This window comes from Phlebotomus papatasi, chromosome 2, assembly GCF_024763615.1.
Source record: "Phlebotomus papatasi isolate M1 chromosome 2, Ppap_2.1, whole genome shotgun sequence".
Lineage (NCBI taxonomy): Eukaryota > Metazoa > Arthropoda > Insecta > Diptera > Psychodidae > Phlebotomus > Phlebotomus papatasi.
This window is the reverse complement of record NC_077223.1, coordinates 12,252,561-12,274,583: the sequence shown is the minus strand read 5'-3', so window position 1 is coordinate 12,274,583 and position 22,023 is coordinate 12,252,561. Positions and strand designations below refer to the sequence as shown.

Sequence of the window (22,023 nt, the reverse complement as noted above, 5' to 3'; positions counted from 1 at the left end):
TTTAATAGAGAATCCGAATCACACTGAAAACTCACTAGATTTAAGATTTGCCTCAGAACTTAGAGATCTGTCTTCAATTTTTTTTATCTTTTGAAACAGATTATAAATTAAGTATTAAAAAAAACAAAAATATTCTTTTTAGAATATTTTACAACATTGAAATCAAGATTGAAATTTATTAAACTACCTAAATCCACCATTTTTTCTCAACCCATTTGAGTCCCTTGTATTTAAGGTAAAATTTAAAATTCCGGATAACGATGAATTACGGACCAACCAATTCAAAGTCTTGACAACGTTTTTTTTTAAACAATAAATCAAATAATCTTAAGAGTTTTGTATTTTTTTTAAATTATTACTAGATTATTTAGAGTTCAAACTTCCAAATTGATTTGTCTGGAATTCCACATTGTGTCCAGAATTCCGAAATTTATTCTAAGATCTTTTAAATATTTTCGGTTTATACGGCAGTTTTTTCTCTTCTTTACGTTTTGCACTTTTCCTTATAAAGATCAGTTAGGGTAAGATGGGATAATTCGAAATCATTTCTATTTTGGAATTTTGGGATTTTCTCACTGTTTCATACGGTCAAAGAGGAAATAAAACCAAGGAGAAGTAGGGGAGACTGGGGCAAAACTTGTGAAAACGCATATTTAATTCTTTCACGAGCTCTGAGAAAACTTAAACGTTTTATAATGAGCATATTTTTATTGGAAATTTACTGCTCTACAACATTGCAGAAGACTATTTTCCTCTATCTAAAAAAAAATGTGATTTTCAAATCATTTTCTAAAAGTCTATTTTGTGGAAATTCTCAAAATTGCTAGGGCAAATTTTGTGAGTCTTCTGATAAGTTTTAACGTTTTACTCTCGCAAACGTTAAAAATATCAAATAGACATATTTTTATACGAAATTTCTCCCTCTATACAACTTTTTCGAAAATAATTTTTCTCTATCTTAACGAGAAATGTGTTTAAATTGAGCTAATCAGTATTGATATTTTCTGTAAACCAAATATCCCAAAAATATGTCTCAAAATTTCATTATTTTTTATTTTACATAAATCTTTCTCGAATTCCTTGAAACTTTGTAAGTTTAAGAAGGTTCATGAAGGCTATCTATAATAAAAATTACAAGCCTCAATCTATTTCATTTTAGAAAATAGTGAATATTGAAATTTTCGTTTTGACAAATTTTACCCCAGTCTCTCCTACAATAAATACCTCAAGAGCACTTCTTCGTCGTTTCTACCTTTTGCCATCTAAGGACCTTGACAGACCTGAGGATTAGCCAAGAGACGGCTTAGCGTTAATTATATTAGAAATAATGGTTAAATTACATTTCAATCATTTTCCACTAAGCCGTCTCTCGGTTTAAGTCGTAAGCGTGTCTAGGGCATAAAACTGCTAGGGAATCTCAAAATTCCAAATTAGACATGATCGCAAATTACCCCATCTTACCCTAAATTTCCTAAAATTTCCCTCGTTGATCACAGTGAAAATTCCAATTTCACAATTCTTTGTGCCGTCCAGGAATAAGAGATGATGAAGGTGGAAAAAATTCTTATAAGCCAAGTTGCTATTGCCCCACATTGATTATTCGTGATCATCATAAATAAATGACGGATACCTTGCGCACATATTTCACCAAGATGAACTGCTTTGCAACGGGTATTGTATGTTGATCATTGCGAAATTGTAACATTGCTGCATACTTGGGATGGAGGAACCATCACTTTTCTTACCACCCAAATTGTTACCATCATAGGCATAGTTTTCCTTCAGACTTTTAGTGAGTATAGAAGTGAAGAAAAAAAATATTTATGTGACTCCCTCTGAGTATCTCTTTCACTTCTTCGCATTATTTCTACCAAGACTCAGTACCACTCCAGAGTTGTCTCATTCTGACCACCAATCGTACATTCACTCCATCGTCTTTGAAGCACTTTTCCGTCCTACAGCGAAGAAGAGCACCGCTTAAACACCACCTTTTTATGAATGAGATCGCCAAGATTCACGCGGCAGATATATAAATACGGGAGGCTGGAACTAAGCAAATCATAATACGATCGACCACCAAACAGTTCTCACGTACAAATCTTGGATTTTGCTACCTTCCTGAAGACACTTGAGAACCAACCAAGTTGATCGTTTCAAGTTGAATCCTATCCTAGGCTGTAGTAAAGCAAGTCCTTTTAGAAATTCCCCTTGTGTGTTCAGTGAGTGATCAAGTGTTCTAAATCCATTAAAATGAAGGTACGATCATTGATCTTTCGCATCAAAAAAGCTAATTTCGAAAAGTTATTTTCCTCTTCATTTTGGGAGTTGTGTGTGAAAATTGGCGGGAAATTTGCTTTGATTGGAAAGAATAGACCAATTTTGTCCAATTCAGAGCCATTGTCTCAAATTCACTTTCAATTTTCATCGTAAGTCAACAATAGATGCGTCAATCACCATTTGGATCATCTTCACACGTTCAATCACCAAGTGAATAAACTCAGTTCATTGAAGCGGCTCATTTGTCTTTTGTGCCCCTTCATAAGGAGTGATCACGCACTTTTGGACAATATCTCTCTAGAATTTCGATCACACGGAATCACCAATAACAAAAATTTCAAAATAACTCTGTGACATTAATTTATGTTTCTAATTGAATTGTGATTTCTTCACAAAATCTTCATCTTAAATCCGCGATATAGAGCTCTTATTCTAATTTACAGCGTGAGACTCTCATCTTGAAATTACACATTTAAATGAATCAGATTGTGTGATTACGGTAATTGTTGACAATTTACGTAATGAAAATGGGAAAAAAGAAGAAGGTATAAAACAATCTCAGCAATTGCGCTTATTGTCCGATGTCATCCGTGTTGTTAGTGAAGAAAATACAAGAAATCCAATGAAAACTAATAATTGTAATATTCAATTGTAGTGATTGTCACACGAGATGAAGAATCGCGATAGTGCTAAGCTCATCTAATTCCCATAGTCATCATTCACTAAGTGGGTGGCAATTTATTGCAGATCTTGGCAATTGTGTGCACTCTCTCCTGCCTGGTGTTGGTCAGTGCTGAGCCACCTGTCAATGGCGGCAATGGCCACAACGGCTACCCATCCAGCAATGCCCTCCAGACACCCACCAACTCCTACTTGCCCCCATCAACATCCTACGGCGTACCCAATGGTCACAACAACCATCAATACCAGCCAAGACCAAGCAGCTCCTACGGTGCCCCATCCAACGGTCATTCCACCACCAATGGCTACCATGCCAGTCAGTCCTCCTTCCAGGCCCCTAGCCAGCAGTACGGTGCCCCCAGTCAGCAATATGGCGCCCCCAGTCAACAATACGGCGCTCCTAGTCAGCAGTACGGAGCCCCAGCCGTAACTGGCGCCGTCTTCAAGCCACAGAGCACCTACGGAGCCCCAAGCCAGGGACACACCAATGGAAACGGTTACAGCAACGGAAACAACGGATACAGCAATGGAAACAACGGATACAGCAATGGATACGGAAACGGAGGTTACGAATACAGCGTAAGTGTTAGAATCGATTAGAAAATTTATCCAGGAAATCTTGCCAAGACCATTAGAGCCCAAATAGGCTCAGGCTGATCCTTGAGGATATTTAGTCTATAAAATTTGGCAGTAAACATTTATCCTAACTGTCATACACTGAGAACTATTATTATTAATCGTATCGAGACACTTTATTTGGTATTTACAATGTAATCATTACAATGTGCCTCGTGTTGGAAGAATCTGCTAATCGTAGTTCGCCCAGGAACGCCTTCTAGGTTGTGCATTTTATTATATTTTATCAGAGTAAAAATGTCTTTTTCTCGACATTCAGTTGCTTGCACCGGGCGGGACTCGAACTCACAGCTGTGAGAGTCGAGTCAGAGATCTCACCGCCCAAGACCCAACGGTCTTGCCTATTGCGCCACTGAGATCCCCACTGAAGACTTAGGATCATCGATTGAAGGTCCTTCAAGGCCTCTACGCATTGGGAGACATTTTCGTCAAAATTTTTCGTTTAGGTGGAAACGTCAAAATTCTGTCAAAAATTGATTTTTTGACGAAACTGCTTCCAGTATGTAGAGGACTTAAGTCGATCATTTCTCAACAATCAGCTTGGATTTATATAGCCCCTTACACATTTTCCAAACTAAAGGTTTAAGCAGGACCTCAGAATATTAAAACTTTGAGGAACAACCCTTTCTACTACCCTAACCTTGCAGAATCTCTTTTGTTTTAAAATTATTGATAATAGCTCATACAAGCGGACTGACTGATTTTAAACGTTCGGAACAGATTTAAACCTTTCTTGATTTTTCCTAATTCCTGTTTAATTCGTGTTTAATGGCTGCACTTCACTTGAACTGGATAACGAAATTTAGACAAATTAAGCATCATTTTGCAGAACGTTCGGCCAATTTGACAATTGTTAACCCCGTTAATAGCAGAATCCAACAATCCTAATCCATTAATCTTACTATACGCCCAAAATTTCATCTCTGCTAGAACTACTAGAACTTTTAGTTCACTTCAAGAAAGTTGAAAGATAGGCGGAATCTGCAGTTCCCCATTTTCCCTTTCGAACTTATAATGTTATTTAAGTAAGCCACATCAGTGCTTACAATATAAAGAACTGCCTCATAAACTTCGGTGCCAATCTTTCGAGACTTTTCTATCTAGTGCGATATATTAAGAAGAGTTAAAATCGTTCCAAAATTTGTGGCTGATCATACATTGCACAAAATCGGTTTCTTGTAAGACCATTACTTCCCGCTAGGCAAATTAATATTGACATATTGAAGTTGGCCTCAGATCAACGTCCAAGAAAGAGCACCAGCGAAGAATTCCCAGTTTTCCCATAAAATCCTCATTTGGAGCAGTAGATAGACATTTCGGACAGAATTTCAGAGACAAATAAGAGATTTAACCAATGAGGAAGGCGCGTTGAAACGCCGAAAGCTTTGGCGAAGAATTTTATGTATTCCTGTCCTGAAAATATTGCAACCCTTGATGCATCCGTAGGGAGGTCATCTCCTTGAATTTCGACATATTGTACATATTTGCGTATTGTACTCAGTCTTTGCTCTTCAGTTCTTATCTCAGAATCTGTTTCGGTGATGGATTACTGAGCAATGAATTAGGAACCGAAATACCTCCAAGTCTAGCAATCCTTCCCATATTTTATGTAAAGGATTGAAAGAATACCATCAATTATATGATTGATTCGGATGTCTAAGACTATCTAGAACGACGAACTTTGAAAAGTTTAACGCCAAGCCCCATAAGCCAAAAGGTTTTGATTTTAAGATACTCGACTAGGTCGCCCTAGAGCTTTCCTTCAAGGAGAACTTGCGGGGTTCACCTTTCGTAAAGTTTCGTTAACATTTGTTAACGTTCTTTACACCCAATCCATTGATGTAAATATACGTTACTATTAACATCTCTTCCTGGTCCGCTTTTAAGACCACAATGGTTTCATTTCTTTTCGGAACTTTGTCATGTTTATAGGATCGAAAACGTCAGAGATCAAGAACGTATGTCCAGTGTCTCTGGCTGGATATTAAGAAGAATGACGTTGCTCTAAGAGAGCCTATTCCTTTTCAATCCTTGTAACTTAAATCAAATTACAATTGGACTTCTACTACCTAAGCGCTTCTTTCGTAGGATGCAGGCCCTTCGTAAGGTTACTTTTATGAATAGTTGTACAAATGATGGACTATCATAATGCCCTGTGTTAACCAGTTTTCTTCCGAAAGTTTCCGGAAAAGCTCCATCAGACTCGTCTGAAGTACTCAGTATAGGTGTAAAATTACTGCTCTATCAATTATTGATCGAAACTCATCCAGCTGATCAAAAACTGTTTACTGTATGCTCCTTGGAAGCTCTTGGTTAACAATGTTTCAGCATTTTGGACACTTTAATTGAAGTAATATGGTGGGCTATCATAATACCCTGTAATAACCAGTTTTCTACCGAAAGTTTCCGAAAGAGGTCCATCAGGCTCGCCTGAAAAACTCAGTATAGTTGTAAAATCACCGCTCTATTATTATTAATTGATCGAGACTCCTCTAGCTAATCATAAACTGTTTACTGTATGCTCCTTGGAAGCTCTTGGTTAACAATGTTTCAGCATTTAGGACACTAATTGAAGTAATGGGATAGGAGTATGTATTCACCTTACAGTTAGGCTTTGTTTAGTTCATAAATGGTCGAACTCAATGATCAACGTTGATCAGTCGGCTTAGTATCGACGGCTACTAACTTGCCCGTATTTCGTCATCCCCTGGATGTGAAGAAGATTTGTAAACAAATTTATCAAATCTTCTTCAGTTCAATCTTGATAATCACAAAGATAAGATCCTTAAATTGAATAGTCCTTCTTCATTATCTTCTTTCTTTTCAACTCTATATTCTTTCCCTTAAAAAACAGCCCTTTCTATTTCAATTTTTTAACACTTTCAGGAACCAGCCAAGTACTCCTTCGAGTACCAGGTTCTGGATTACCCCTCTGGCAATGACTTTGGTCACATGGAGTCTCGCGATGGTGACAAGACCGTCGGACGCTACTACGTTCTCCTTCCCGATGGCAGGAAACAGGTTGTGCAATACGAGGCTGACGAAAAGGGTTACAGGCCCACCATCACCTACGAGGATACCGGCAATGGCAACAACGGTGGTGGAAACTATGCTGCCAGCAACGGTTACAACAACAACGGACAATTCCACGGCTACTAAAGAGCACCATTGAGTACTTAGTGTAAATCCATGTCATATATTTATAGCAATTTCTTTTCCACTGATACCAATCTTGGCCAGTTCTAATCTTCATCTGCCACTGTCTACCAACTTCTGCGATTGAGCAGGAAGTACCTGCATCGCACTGAAGTATTATTTAAGGATTTATTATATTGTTAAATGTACTTAATAGGCAATAATGTTTACAAAACGTTGACAATTACAGCATCGACCATGGAATACGATTTTTGCAAACAATATCACCTTCTTAATCTACAAGAAAAAAAATCATTTAAGATTGTATGGGAAAGAAGATCTTAGACAAAATACTCAGAGATAAAACGGGTACTGCCCACCACTTTACTCACTAGATCCAGAGAGATGTTCAGTTTAGGATGAACATCTCTCTGCTTCACGAGTTGGATGGCCCTTATCCATTTTATTTTTTTTAATAAATTTAAATGATATTAAATTAACTAATAACGTAGATATTAGATGATATTGTAATTCTTTGTATATTTTCTAAAGAGCATTTATAATTTTCTTTGTGTAAATAATAGTAAAAAAAAAGCATAGAAAAAGTGAAAAAATGAGTGTGTACTAGAAGAGATTGGTGCACACCGATAAAACTGCCATAATTTTTGAGAGGAATCATCTATTTAAAAAGAAAAACATGATCATCGAATTTGTTTATCTAAGAGCTCTCTTATAACACTCTCATATGTAATATTGTATGATTTTTGTACTCTTTTGTATGTGTATTTAAAGAAATAAAGAATTGTGCATTTTGCAAATGAAAAGCAAATCAAAATCTTTCATCTCAAAAATTCATTATAATTTTCTCCTAGCTACTCGTCAATAAAAGAAATTACTCCTGTAGTCAAATAGGCGACATCACGAGCATGAATCACATTGTCAATTGAAAGAATGGCTCTGAGCAGAAAAAAAAGTGTCATATTGATAGAGTGTGAACTGAATTTAAAAGCAGCACGAGCCCGTGAATTCCGTGAGTGGAGTTGTGGCCCAACAAAAGAATCACCGCAGAATGATTACATCATAAGATCATGTTTCAGGCCAATGTCAAAGACCTATTAATGCATGAGACAGTCAAGAAGAGCGACATGAAGTGCCTAAATAATTTTGCAAATCTTCCTCCTCTAGTGCAAAATACTTCACCTTTTCTAATGCAATTCCTCACATTTTAATTTGTCCATCGAACTCCAATGCATTTCAAGGGGAATTCAATTTAAACCATACCAATAGTGGAGGCAACAAGAATCGCTGCCAAACCACATTTGCTTTTGGACTAACTCCACAAAGATTTAATGATATAAACAAATATACTATGTGGATTTTCTTTATTGCATATTTGCTTCTAAAAGAAAAAAGAGCTCCTGCAAGGATATACTTCATTCCCTGATCTGAGACTTCTAATTAACATTGAATTTCTAATATTTTTGCAAAAGACAAAGAACCTTCTTCTCTTACTTGGAACTCGCAAATTGATCGTAAAATCGTTAGAGTTTTGTGGGATGATATATGTATGCGGACGATGTAAACATTTTGATTCAAGTTACAAGTGTGTATTATTCTAACAAAATCTTCATACTGAATATATCTTATTACTAAACAATAAGTATTTACTTTAATTTTGATAAGGAGTAGGAGTATATAAACATGAAGTTTGAAGACCGTATAATGTCCAACGCACAATAATTTTTATTTTGCGAACATGTTTTTGACATTGTGTGTCATTGTTTTGTTGGCAGAAAGATTGGAAGCTTTAAAGCAAGACGATATCCTTTTCTTTTGTTTGTTTAAATTAGAAATTGACGATTTACAAAGCAATTCCGGAGACTTTTTAAGTACAAAGAGCTATTCATGGTGGCTACCCTGCTCTAAATAGTTTGGTATGTCGCCACTGGAACAATTTCTCGAACTCCGAACACTTTCGTTGCTGGGTCAACGTAGTAATGTCACCCCAACAAACCCAATAAATCGGCTCAAAGGACCAAAAATGCCTTTCTAGTAAAGTATTTTCTAAACTTGATACACTTCTTTAAGGATAATTAGTCATACTTCACTACAAATTAATTATAGATTGTAAATTTTATCTGCTGAAAAGTGTTTTTTGTAAGACAACACGAAAATGTGCAACTCATGAACTGTAGAAAAATAATTTGACAGTAGAACTTCCAGTGGAAATTTTTCCTTTCCAGGCTGAAGTTGGCAATGTATCAATTCTATGTTTTTAATTTTAAGAAACATAGAATATTGTAACTGATCGTTAGCCATATTTTGTTAATTTTTTAAATTCACACTTCGACTTTTAGGGCTTTTCTGACTTAATGTTGGTTAATTTTCTTCTACTCAGGGTCATGATGTAATTTTTGTGGTATATTACTTTTATGCTATTCATGTAATATTATTATATTAAACTATATGTAACAGGAAGCTCATCTAGTTTAAAATTTTACGCCACAATCGAACAGAATTCTGCGAAGAATTATTCCGAAGTACGAAAAATTCTATCGTTTAAGAATTTGCACTTAAAACCGTTTCAATGAAAGTGAAATAAACCCATAAACCCAAAAGCAACTCACTAAAATTCCATGTCCCTGTCACAGAAACATTCATAAATTTGCAAATAAATCAAATGAAAGACAAATAGTAATTCGGATGCTCATGGAATATCAATGGGTGCTCATGAGTCTTTTGTCGTGGATATAAAAGTGTTGGCGGCAAGAATGATCGACAGTAGTGAAGAAGCTCTCTTGAGACAAGTGCTAGTATTAAATTCCAGTGAACTTTCAATCAAGCAGACATTCCGGCTGGCATGATGAAGGTATCTCGAGCATCTAATCATCATTTACAAGGAATTAAGTCTTCTTCTCTCGCAGCTCCTCCTTTTGTGCGCCGTTATTGGAATTGCTGTTGGCGAGGCACCCTACCCTCCATCTGGATGGAGACCACAGGGGGCTCAGTTTAATCTACCCAACCAATATGGAGCTCCTCAGAGGCAAAACTACGAAGTTGAAGTCACCAGGGAGAATGTCGAATATGTCGGAACAGTTACTGAAAGTCCCGAGAATCCGCCAGCCGATGATGTAAGTCAGATGATTTGAAATCTTGATCTTTTCTCTCACCACATCTCTAATACTTCTAGGACTCTGAAGATGATTTGAGAGTTCAAGGAATTCCCACCACAAACGCTCCTCGTTTCAACCCACCCCAATCTTCTCGTCAGAGGGTGCAGCAGTCGCAATTCCGTGGTCAGTACACAGATCCTCAGGAATTCGAAGTTGCTCGTAATCTGAAATCTGGTCAACTGAGGGCCAATGTTCAGTTCGGTCGTCAACAAGCTGGACCTCAGCAGGAATATGGACCACCAACACGAGCCACTCGCCCTCAGGCTGAGCAACAACCAGAAGAAGATCCAGAAGATACTGAGGACCCCGAGAACAATGGCCAGACCGTTGTGGCTGTTGCCAATGCAGGATCTTCTGGACAGTATTACGTTCTCTCACAGGATAACACCCTCCAACGAGTTATGTTCCTCACCAGACAGACCGAAGAGGACCGTCGTCGCAATGGATTCACTGCCCAGCTCAGGTAAGGACCAAGTGAAAAGGACTTTTTCTATTCTGTACTTTGTGAACTTGCACACTTGTGTTGTTTTGACACTTTTATTCACTAATCCTTGACAGTTGTGTTTGTTAAGACGCCATCTTTCCAGTGCCCTATAAATTTGTCTTCTGCTTCCTTTTATTCCAAGTATCTTTGAGAAACTTTAAAAGAAATAGGTTCGAAACCCTTATTCGACAAAACTGTTCTTATTTTCGCTGCGACTGTTCCCATTTTCGCCACGAATTAATTTACATCTCGATATGAAAATTGAATTAGATCTTTTAGCGCGATCACTTTTTGTGAGGTTAGAAACGATAGAAATATTATTCTAAACTTCTAAATGGAATTTTATTTGAATTTCTAGTAATTCAGTGCAAAATCTCAGCTAAACTATTCCCAATTAGTATCAAAAAATGCTTTATGATTGTTTCGTATCACATTAAATAGTGTATCATATAAATTATTTCATTTCATAGATTAACTAGATGCTAGATCCTCAACTTGAAATCCGCAGTTTTTTTATTAAAAAAAAAAGACATGGAAAAAATCAAAAGAAAATCCAAAAACAATTTATTCAAAATACCGGTTCTTTCTAGCTACACTTTTCACCACTTCTTTGGCAATAAATGGATACCCTGGAGTTATCATGAGATTTTCTTTGATAAATACTATCCATACACCAAATTTTCGACTTCTTTGAAATTGTAAAAGTGCTCCTTAGCCCAACTATGTGCAAACGACCGGAACAACTGATTATCAGAAAGTACCAAGTTTAGAGAATACAGCGGGGCGGTAGGATATCCGAATTCAGCGTTTTGATATTGACCTGGATCATAGAAACGCAATGCCTCGGCTCGTGCCTCGGAACGTAGTCGTGTTACAATATCACTAATATTACTATCTCGTGTTGTTTGACCTATTATGGCCGTTTTTCGAGAAATAATGAAGCAAAATCAATCAAAAGTTGTTGGTAACAAGTCCTAATCAGTTTCGCTCAATTTAGTTAATTCCTCCAGGTAATGAGCATTGTCTTCTTCTTGGAGATATTTGGTCGTTTTGCAGATTATTGCCCTTCACTACGTGAAAGCAACAACGTTTAGTTTAGGGTTTACAATACTCGGACAACAGCCATTTCTTATCGCATGTATTACTTCTTTTTTGATTTTTTACCTGTTTTTTAGATAACTCATGCAGCCGCATGCGGCACCCATTTTCCTTCATTTAGATTTTTTTCCATGGAATGTAAACACTTCAAAATATTTTACCAATGCCCGTTTAATGTCCCCAAAAGCTAATTTTATATCTTCATTCATAGAAATGCTAAAAGATCGGCAGTTTTGATTGTTTTTGGTCTTTTGGTTCTTTACATCGAAATCATCATTTCTAAAGCATTTACACTAGATCCCGGCATTATGCACATTTTCGGGACCGGAAAAAAACGCGCGAAATGGCATTACGCATCGAGAAAATTTGCATTTCCGCAGGGGCTTTCTTTTGAATAAATCGGCCGTAGAACGAATTTCGCGCGGAGTAAAAGTAGTTAAATTAAAACAAAAAGATTCAACTGTTTAATTTTAATAGAAAAGCATTAACAAACAGTACTTTTTGGCCAGAGTTCTTCAATAAATGGTTAGAATATTAAAAAAAAATTACCTTAACCCTTTAACGACGAGACACTTTTTACGAACTGAAAATCAACAAAAAACTAAACTGAGAAACATAATCAATGATAAGTCTTACATCTAACCTTGGAAAGTCCAACAGAGTCTGATTCGGTGTATTTTGTGAGACAAAACTAGCCCAAAAATTCAAGTAATTTTTTTAACAAAACCAATGAATAATATTTTTCGCTTTAATGAAAAATATTACGTATGAGTATTGTAGTTTTTATTGCCAAAAGGGTTTTGCTTAAAAAAAATTGGAAGTAAGAAAAATAAATAAAATCAATTATGAATTTGAGAATTTAAAAATTCGCCATTTTTGAGCTTAAATACTTACTACATAGCAAATATCTAGAGTGCAAAAATATATTCTAGATTCTTTCAACCTTCTACTTTACAATTATATACAGACATAAGAAAAAAAATAACTTTAGGTAGTCAGGAAAAAGTATTTTCTTTATGGGACACCGGTGTTCCAATCGTCCTTAAAGGGTTAACTCTTTCGTCTCTTTTGGGACTCTGAGTAACCAAAGCAGCATTATGAGTTCTGTGAAAAACAATGTTTTTTAATTATTTAGAACTGATAAAAATCCTATTCTTATGGATGATTACAAACTATACGGATGTCCAAATGTAAGATATTTTTTGTAGACCCTCAATTAATTCCTGAGCTTAGATATTTTCGATTAAAAAATGCTGAAATTGGCTTGCAGCATATGCTGCGGTCCGGAAAGAGTTAATAAAAGAAATAAAAGTTTTATTCTGAAAAAGTAGCAAAATATTTTCAAATTTCCCGCGTAGCAAAATAGTATACATTCAGGCGTATTTCAAAAATGATTGACTGCATTGTATGTGCACAATTCCGTTAGGAGCATAATTCCGTAAGGTGCATAATTCAGTCAGGTGCATAATCCCGAAGGACTTAATGCCGGGACTGAGTGTACAGCGAATTTGAGCAAATTTGCTTCAAAATCAAACGTGAAAATTGTCAGTAAAATGTTTCACTCGATTGAAAAAGACCCGATTGAGCGGGAGTCTAAAATATAAAAAATATCACAAGTACACGAATTATCAGAAGTGTTGACAGATTTTCGAAACACTTCCGAAGTGTTGGAAGTGTTTAAGCAGATTTTTAATATTATTATTTTTTATTGATTTTAATATTTATAATATTTTTTTCAATTTTTACTACAGATATTCTCCAGTCCAACCTATTACCGACCCCATCTACGTATACAACGAGCAAGGTCAACTGATCCGAGTGTTCAACAAATAATTTCAAGTATTTTGCGGATGAAGATGAAATTTGTATCAGTATTGTTTATAAAGTCTTGTCAATTGTTAATTTTTGCACAATAAATCATTTATTAAGTTGAAAATATTTTTTTATTACACGTATTTTTCGATAAAATTTTCTCTGAGTGTTTTCGTTAAATTTGAATTCAATCTTGGAGAAACATATTTCATGTTTCAAGGTTTCATTTGTGTTTCATGTTTCAAAGGGAAGAAGAAACATCCGGGAATGTGTCCGGAAGCTGACAAAATTCTTCTTTTCAGAGTAAAGTGAAAAGGATGAGAAGAAAAAAATGGGTTGTAGAAAGAAATTTATTAATAAGAGACATAAAAAGTCACAATTAAAGGTATAATCCTCTCAATCCATGCGAGTTTTGATGGACTTTGTGGTGATTTTGTCCTTCTCGATGATGTACACAGTTGCACCCCATCCGGAAATGGCATCCCTGTCGAATGCATTCACCATGGACTGGGCAATCACTTCGAAGAGTTCATTTGGGCCTAGATCTGGCTCCCAGAGTGTTTCGCACATTCCGTAAAGCTGCTCAGCGCACGTCCCGACCACCACGAAGTCATTTGGAACATTGGGGCAGCCAATGAGATCCATGTTGGCGATGAATGGTTTGCCAGTCTTGGGATCCAGCCCAGCAATCACGGGTTCAATGAAATAGGGCCCAAAGCGCCGTTCGTAGAGGAAACTGGACAGCATCGCTGCGAATCTCTCCGGCGTCATCACACGATTCTCCCTGACCTCGTAGAGATTCTTCCGGTACATCAGTTTATCCCGCACGGTGAGGATGTCTGATTGAAGCCCCACCAGGCCCAGGAACATCTGCGGATTGATCTCGAAGATCTTCTCAAAAGTCGTGTCGATGGTTTGTGCCTGGATACCAAAACGATGATCTGTGGCGATTGCTACACAATCCTTGCCCTTCATTGCCACCACACAGCCTCCGTTGTACGCCAAAATCGACATTTTTCACACTTTTCCAGGGAAAACAGGAGAAAATTGATGAAAAACTGCACCAGAAAACTCACGATGAACTTGCTATTTTGATTTTTGAGGTTAGAAACTACCGATGACAACATTCCAGTGGAAATAAATCCCAGCTGACCAATGTTAACAACCATAACAGCTCTTTTGTATCAGAATGTTAGCTCTTTCGCGTCATGTCATGGCCCGGAGAAAAAAGGTTTTTTTTTGCTTTTTTGACTATTTTACATTAATTGAAATCTTTGTGTTTATGCACGACATCATATTAGAAGTATGTAAGATTCTTGGCTAATTTTCTCAAGACTCCAGTTATTCAGGAAAAGAAAATATTTGAGATCAAAAATCACGAATTTCGAACTTTGTGAAATGACTTTTTCAAAATTTTTTACATTTTTTATATTCATTTATTTTTTTCAGCAAAAAGTTCTTTAAAAACACAAAATAGAATATCCAAAGTTTGTAGAATGCATATTTTGATATAATAAACTACTCTCAATTTTCCAGAAAAGCGCGTAGAATTTCCAGGGTCGTATATGACCCTATTGTCGGCAAGGGAAAAGTTTATGAAAGTGTTTTTGTCCCAACAATGCAGTTGGGACAGTTGGGACATTGTTATTCTTTGTGAAATCCAGAAGGAACATATCTTGCTCCTGGACATTTCATCTTATATCTGATGATTTATAACATATTTTGCAATATTTTAGAGTATTCTGCAAGCGTCTCACATTGTGCAATTGTATTGTGTATGAATAAGTATGTGGATAACTTTATTTTTGCCAAAACTCCACTCAAAATATTGTGACAGAGACTGTTCAAAGGGATTACCAGGAAGATTCCTTGAACACCAGGAGTACAGTGTTCATCAAAACAATCCAGCTTGCCATGGCTTTAGCCAAATTAATAACTTCAAGCAAAAAAACTCTTAGAAAGCCCGTGATATAGGGGAAACTGGGGCACCATCAAACAGGGGTACCACCAAACACTGCGATTTTTTAAATAGGTATAAGATTTCAGAGAACGAGATTTACACGAAATCATAGATACTATAGGGATGCTTGTCCAGAGAGAGAATGATCCACATAATTCAAGTAGTTTAGAAATAAGAATCTTTTTTCGCAAAATTGTGAGATTTTGATAATTTTAGTCACTTATATATCTACGTGGAAAATAAAACTGAAATAAGTTACATCAAATTTCACTACACCAGTACTTTCCTACATGTTTTGGGATAATATTTATGTATCTACTAAAGAAATTAATGTTCACATTTTTTAAAAAGAATATAAAATCCATCACAAAACAGTGTTTGGGGCACCAACAAACCGGCAAATTTCTCACAATTGCAGATGTCGCGAGCGTAGCTTGAATGGCAAAATTTTTCCTCTTATCTTTCTTACTCTTCATCTCCCTCTTTGTTCGATTTCAGAAATTTATATCCATTCATGGGATTTTCATTCAAGACTCAGGAGAAATATAGTTTCAAGAACCCAATTTTGCATTAAATGATTCTTAATGATACTTAAATGATTTTAATCAAGGATTGACGAATGATTTCTCGATTTTATTGCAAATAATCAGAAGAGCGCGCAATATTTGAACTTTAGGTATAGTGTTTGCCACGATTTTAGTGGCGCTGCTTTCCATTCAGAAGTCTAATATTGTCAAAATGATGAAAAATCCATTGAAAAATATGTTCGATGTGCAGTGCTTTAGTTTTTTGCTATTTTAGTCACTCATTCTAAACTTTGCAGTGCTTTTTTGAGAATTATTTACATTTTCAATACCTTCTTTAAAATTAAGAGTTGTGGTGAATGTCCAAAATAACTTCAATGGGTGAGAAAAACAGATGATTTTTGGTGCCCCAGAAAGTGTTTATTGGTACTCCGGGTGATTGGAAAAAAGCGAAAAATGCATGGTGATACAATTTTTCTTTTTACGGAAAATTGAAGTGCTTCACATCATCCTTGTATACATTAATATGCAGCCTATACCTAAGCCTATAACATGGGGTAAGCAACATTTTTCTAAAATTCACAGTTTTCTTAGGAAATTCAGTCAAAATCGCATCTTTCAAAAGTGTTTGGTGGTACCCCAGTTTCCCCTACAATAAAGTGAGTTTTTACTGAAATTTGTTCGCTGGATATGTTGTGGTCGAGAAAGAGTTAACACCTGATGGTCAGCCGGGATCTGCCACTTTCCACTGGAATATTGGAAATATTTCGTAAGAAAACATAAATGGCGTTGCTAGAAAACCAAAATTTGTTTTGAAAGTGAAAATTTGTCGTTTTCTTTGTGAAAAACTGTAAAAATTTTGCAATGTGTGGCCGAACTTGTTTGTAAGTATCTTTGGCAATGCAAATTTGTGCTTTGTAGAGGTTGTTAGTGTATTTAACATTGTTTTTTTCGCTTCAGAACTTTGGCTCCGGAAGATGTTTGTCGAGCTTGCAAGTACAAAGCCTCAAAGGGGGCCAATGGGAAGAAGGCAGAGCCTGAGTGGCGATCGGAGTACAACCTGGGGAAGTCCTACAATCCATCTTATAACATTGCTCCCACTGACATCACTCCAGTCTTGATTTCTGAGGCGCATTTCGAGGATGAAGAAGAGGGAAAGGCTTCCGGAGAGAAGAGAGTTCTCGTGCCAATGATGTGGGGAATTGTCCCATTCTGGCATAAGGGACAGTACAACACTCACGGATTGACCACGAATAATTGTCGCCTGGAGAATCTTATGAATTCCCGGCTCTACAAACGCTCCTTCATGAATGGTCAGCGCTGCGTGATCGTCTGCGAGGGATTCTACGAGTGGCAGACAACCAAGAAGGCCAAATCCTCCGAGAGGGATGTCTTCTTCATTTACAGCCCTCAAGCCGAGGGCATTAAGATCGAGGACAAAGCCACTTGGGAGCCAGAAGATGTTGATCTTCTGAAAATGGCGGGAATCTACGATGTCTGGACAAGTGAGAGCGGAGATACTCTCTACAGCTACACCATCATCACTTTCCAGTCTAACAAGAAGCTCTCATGGATGCACGATCGGATGCCAGCAATTCTGGACACAGAAGAAAAAGTTGCCGATTGGCTGGACTTCAAGAGAGTAAAGCCAGAAGATGCCCTCAAACTGCTTAAGCCAACGGAAAAAATCACTTGGCATCAAGTGTCCAAGATCGTTAATAACTCCCGGAACAAATCTGATCAATGCAACAAGCCCATCAAAGGAGAAAAAAGAGGCAGTAGCCCTATCAAGAGCAAAATGATGCAGGCTTGGCTGGGAAAACCTCAAAATTCCAAGCCTTCCAAGGACGAAGAAAGCGATCCGGGAAGTGAGAAAAAGCCGAAATTGGAGATAAAAGAAGAAGAACCACCGACTTCTGACTAATCCCACAGATATCTAAGCCAGAAATATTACACGGGTATTTTTTATCTATATTTTATCAATAAAACCGAGAAATTCCATCAAATCCTTCAGCTTTCCAGTGTTTAAAAATGGCGGGAAGTATGTATTTTTTATTGCCCATCAACTCGAGTTGATGGGCTAATTTTATATGGGTATACTAGTTTCGTACTAAGTATTATACTCAATATATACTGAGTTTGTACATAGTAGATAGCCGGCCGGGAAATACTCATCATTAGTGTGCGTGAGTCCACATTTATACTGAGTATTTACTTGGTTTTCCTCTTCCTTTTTTTCATAAATTTCTAAGTATTTTTCAAGTATTTATATTAAGTATTTTTAAAGTATTTTTATCGAATAGATACCTAGTATCTAAAATAAAGTATTTCTTGAGTAGTTGTACTAATTAAAACAATATTTATATATATTTTTTAAATATTTATTTTCTATTCAAATACTTTTAGTTTTAAAATACAATGTGGTTAGGATGTTTCAGAGCTGCAAGAGATCTGATTAATCCATTTTTGAACTTCTTGCAACTCACTGTTCTGTTAGCCTTTCTTGATAACAATAATACAATTAAAAATATCACTTGCAGGTCACTGTGCTTTGACATTTTTTTTTACTTTTACAATTAAATTTACAATTTAATTAAACTTTTACAATTTTACAATTTTTTTAACAAAGATTCTTTGGAGAGCGATCATGAAAAAAAAATTAAATTATTTTTTTTTTTAAATTAATTAGTAAAAGGAGATTGACTACAATGTTAATATACACATAGGAACACTTTTTTTTATTATTTGTTCGAAAATTCACATTTGTATAGTATCAAAATGTTATATAAAAATCTCTCATCTATTATAATGTTCTTTTTTTTTATCAGAAATACATTTTTTTATTTTTTCCTTGTTGGAATATATATAAAAGAACTCATGTTATTGTTTTTTAGTATTTAATTTAAATGATAATTTACTTCATAATTAATATTCAAAAAAAAATAATAAAATAAAAATATTCGTTCTTTCTAAACTTTTTTAAAAAGGAAGTTTTATGAATTATCTTACATTTTAATCGTGTGGCTTCTGTAGATCGCCTGGCTCGTCTGGCTCTGATACGGATGTATCCGATGTATCACATGATTTTGACGACTCGGATACTTCGTGAAAGAACTCAGCTGATTCTGAATTTGTTTATGCATTTTCTTCATTCTTCATTGTTTCGTTGGGTTCTTGACGAATCTGCTTTTTTTTCTTTGAACTTTGCTCTGATTTAATTTATTTTTCACGGGAGATATTTCAGTTTTAACGTCGTCCCAAAGTTATTCAAAATGGTCTCTCCTTTGCAAACAAAGAAATATAAATATTTTAAAAGTAGAGATTGATCCAATCCACAATATATCAATATATTTGAAATTGTAGTAATTTATATTCTTGATAACTGAATGAATTGATATTCTTGATAAATAAATTATGGTGATAAATATTGATATGCACGTTTAGAATTATTTGTTGCTTAAAATATCTATCTTAGCCAATAAATGAATATTGGGAAGTTTAGTTACTCTATTAAAAATATTATGTTTTTCAAAATCATTTTTTTTTAATTTTTGTCTCAATATTTAATTCAGTTTAAAAAAATATATTAACGAAATTGCTAACTTTAATGTTCACGGCCGAGACGCTTGCTTCTTGGAATAATCTGTAAATTTCTGCACCAAGAATAACATAAATGCTCTTCCCGGATTGATTCCTCACCAATATGCTTAGCCGAACATTCAGCTATGAATGTGTATGGTTTCCGGAATGTAACCCAAGAAGTTTGAGCCCTTTTTCACTACAAATATGACGCAATTTTCTTTTCCTAAAATTCCTTCGCAAAAACGTCCGCGCACACCTATCTTTCGATTGATTTATGTCGACATGGTCTTGAAGGAGTCTCTTCTGATTAAATATAAGGAAATAATTAATAAAATTGAAGAAAATTTACCGTTTTCCACTGAAGAACGCACTTCAACGTCAAACACGTCGCGACGCGATTTTGTCACTTTGTCAAACACTGACGGCGGGCGCACCGATAGAGCATGTCTATGTAGTAGTAGAGCTGTACCCCGATAAATTAATGTCTGTTTTTGCAACACAGTATTTTCTGTGTATAATTACCACGTATTAATTGAGTATAAATTTAAAATTGTATAACTTTCAGTTAAGTACATAGTATATGAGGAAACTAGTATTTTTCTCATCTGAATACAGTGTATATACTCAGTATGATCTGTGAAGTCAGTACGAATAGTCGGCCGGGAAATGTCAAGAGCAACTAACGCGCTCTCGCGGTTTCCACTCGCATTATTTTTGATGGGTGGTTTATGTGTCAAAAACCTGTCTGACCAGAAATAGAGGTTATAATTTTCTTTCTAAAAAAAACATTTTACTTTTTCGTGTTTTCACATTTTCTTCCTGTGATCTTGCAGTAAAAACTGTCCAGTAAAGTAGCGATGGAGATAAGTGATGCTGTTTGCCGGGTGTGTATGCGGGAGGATGAGAAGATCACCAGATTTGATGATACACTGATAGGCATGATACAATTCTGCACCACGATTGAGGTAATTTTATCAGATTTAAATGCATTCCTATGGACCTTGTGATTACACTGAACTGTATTGTAGAGTAGATTGTGGCACATGATAAACTGCCCAATGGCATATGTGATCAGTGTCAGGCGGATCTGCATGTAGCCTATCGCTTCCGGACAATCTGTGAGCAATCGAATGAGAAGTTCTGGGAACTCCTTACTCAATTAGAGAATATCGAAATTGAGGAAGATAGTATAATACCCAAAGACGAGAAATCAGATGATGAAGAGGTTTCTGAGGAGAGTATGAAGGAAGAGATTTCTGAAGAGTGTCTAAAGGAAGAGGTTCTGTGCATGTCAGAAAATATAGAAGCTCTTGGGACGAAAGTAGAGTCTATTGTGCAGAATACACAAGGTGCGGAGGAAAATATAAAAAACGAAGAAGTTCCGTCTGTTTCAGACAATGCAGAAACTCTTCGAAATAAAGCAAAATACGTAGTGGAGAATGTACAAGTTACTAAGAGAAGAGGTAGACCCCGGAAAAATATTTTCACAGATCCTGAGAAATCTAATAGTGTGAAAGTTCAGAAAAATTTCCAATGTACAGAATGTGGGAGGACATTTACTAAGCAAAAGCTTTTGAGTCGCCACGAAAAAAGCCACAATGTTGCAGCTAAAGAAACTAAATCGGGAAAGAAAGTTAGAGTACGTCGGGTGGCAGTAAAATCTGATGATGGTCAGCGTCCTTGTAAATTCTGCAAGGAAACTTTTCCATCACGTAAGGAACTCAATGACCACATGAACCAGCTACATGTAAATGAGAGACCTTATCTTTGCTCTCAATGTGGAATTAGATTTGTTCGTAATGACTATCTAGTGATACACCTAAGACGTCACAAGGGCGAGAAGCCGTACACCTGTCGGTACTGTGGAAAAGGATTCCCTAGAGCTACAGATCTCACAGTACATGAACGCTATCACACCGGTGAAAAAAGTCACCTCTGCACTACTTGTGGTAAATCCTTCCATAGAGCCTATAATCTCTTGGTCCACATGCGCGTACACACCGGTGAACGCCCTTATCACTGTCCCCATTGTGAGAAGAAATTCGCCCAAGGAAATGACCTAAAGGCCCATATCCGGCGTCACACTGGGGAGAGATTCAAATGTGACCAGTGTAGTTCCAGCTTTATACAAGGATACCATTTGACGCAGCATAAGCGACAGGCCCATGGGATTATCATAACATCCCATATTAGACGCGTAGAGAAGTTCCATCCGGAGACTGTCAAGGTGACTCTGGTGCCAGTGGGAGTAGAGACGAATACACAGCAGGAGCTAAAAGATGAAGCGGTATGGGAACAATCAATGTAAAAGTATCAAGATCATCTAACAATAAATCCCACATTTTAGCACGAAAGCTAGTAATTATTTTTGGAATTCAAGAATTCGATTTGGAAACTAAACTAAACTTAAGCAATGTTTTTGATGTTTTTGGAATGAATTAACCCTCTAACGGTGTTTTCTTTAATACGCGAAAAAAAGTTTTAAAACAGTTTTCTAGGATAATTATGATCCAATAAAGTCGAAAAAACCATCCATTCTTCATTATCTCTTTTAGTTTAGACGCTAGGTGAGAAAATATAAAAAATTTTTGAAACTCTTTTTGCTTCTAAAATTCACATTTTTAGTTTTTTCAATTTTTTTAAATAAAATATACAAAGTAC

The 22,023-nt window shown here is 36.1% G+C and overlaps 5 protein-coding genes across 5 annotated transcripts in view; 4 read left to right on the top strand and 1 right to left on the bottom strand.

The window, feature by feature from the left end:
• LOC129800238 (uncharacterized transmembrane protein DDB_G0289901-like) overlaps nt 1–7,558 on the top strand; it is a 62,875-nt gene extending 55,317 nt beyond the window's left edge. Inside the window, exons 8-9 of the mRNA XM_055844505.1 lie at nt 3,025–3,537; nt 6,481–7,558. Of these exons, the coding sequence (XP_055700480.1) occupies nt 3,025–3,537; nt 6,481–6,753 (786 nt within the window). The 3' untranslated portion in view covers nt 6,754–7,558. The remainder of the gene's footprint in view (nt 1–3,024; nt 3,538–6,480) is intronic.
• Nucleotides 7,559–9,509: 1,951 nt separating this feature from the next.
• LOC129803818 (uncharacterized) lies at nt 9,510–13,420 on the top strand. Its single transcript, XM_055850622.1, has 4 exons — nt 9,510–9,598; nt 9,654–9,860; nt 9,920–10,365; nt 13,236–13,420. The coding sequence occupies exons 1-4, from the start codon at nt 9,590–9,592 to the stop codon at nt 13,315–13,317; spliced, it is 744 nt and encodes a 247-aa protein (XP_055706597.1). The 5' UTR covers nt 9,510–9,589; the 3' UTR covers nt 13,318–13,420.
• A 212-nt stretch (nt 13,421–13,632) lies between these two features.
• LOC129803825 (proteasome subunit beta type-3) lies at nt 13,633–14,448 on the bottom strand. The gene has a single exon (XM_055850636.1). It carries the CDS (start codon nt 14,308–14,310, stop codon nt 13,693–13,695), a length of 618 nt encoding a protein of 205 aa, XP_055706611.1. The 5' UTR covers nt 14,311–14,448; the 3' UTR covers nt 13,633–13,692.
• Nucleotides 14,449–16,524: 2,076 nt separating this feature from the next.
• LOC129803803 (abasic site processing protein HMCES) lies at nt 16,525–17,786 on the top strand. The gene is made up of 2 exons (XM_055850606.1): nt 16,525–16,664; nt 16,741–17,786. The coding sequence occupies exons 1-2, from the start codon at nt 16,645–16,647 to the stop codon at nt 17,702–17,704; spliced, it is 984 nt and encodes a 327-aa protein (XP_055706581.1). The 5' UTR covers nt 16,525–16,644; the 3' UTR covers nt 17,705–17,786.
• A 2,275-nt stretch (nt 17,787–20,061) lies between these two features.
• Nucleotides 20,062–21,716, top strand: LOC129803784 (zinc finger protein OZF-like). The gene is made up of 3 exons (XM_055850583.1): nt 20,062–20,123; nt 20,196–20,327; nt 20,396–21,716. Exons 2-3 carry the CDS (start codon nt 20,220–20,222, stop codon nt 21,668–21,670), a joined length of 1,383 nt encoding a protein of 460 aa, XP_055706558.1. The 5' UTR covers nt 20,062–20,123; nt 20,196–20,219; the 3' UTR covers nt 21,671–21,716.
• Nucleotides 21,717–22,023: the final 307 nt, after the last annotated feature.

What these genes read in the sequence shown, in the direction of transcription:
- LOC129803818 (XM_055850622.1), top strand. An exon ending in AGAATCCGCCAGCCGATGAT is followed by an intron (nt 9,861 to 9,919) that starts GTAAGTCAGATG and finishes TAATACTTCTAG; the next exon opens with GACTCTGAAGATGATTTGAG. An exon ending in GGATTCACTGCCCAGCTCAG is followed by an intron (nt 10,366 to 13,235) that starts GTAAGGACCAAG and finishes TTTTTACTACAG; the next exon opens with ATATTCTCCAGTCCAACCTA.
- LOC129803825 (XM_055850636.1), bottom strand. Translation starts at nt 14,310, where the DNA reads ATGTCGATTTTGGCGTACAACGGAGGCTGTGTGGTGGCAATGAAGGGC.
- LOC129803803 (XM_055850606.1), top strand. Translation starts at nt 16,645, where the DNA reads ATGTGTGGCCGAACTTGTTT. An exon ending in ATGTGTGGCCGAACTTGTTT is followed by an intron (nt 16,665 to 16,740) that starts GTAAGTATCTTT and finishes TTTTCGCTTCAG; the next exon opens with AACTTTGGCTCCGGAAGATG.
- LOC129803784 (XM_055850583.1), top strand. Translation starts at nt 20,220, where the DNA reads ATGGAGATAAGTGATGCTGTTTGCCGGGTGTGTATGCGGGAGGATGAG. An exon ending in AATTCTGCACCACGATTGAG is followed by an intron (nt 20,328 to 20,395) that starts GTAATTTTATCA and finishes ATTGTAGAGTAG; the next exon opens with ATTGTGGCACATGATAAACT.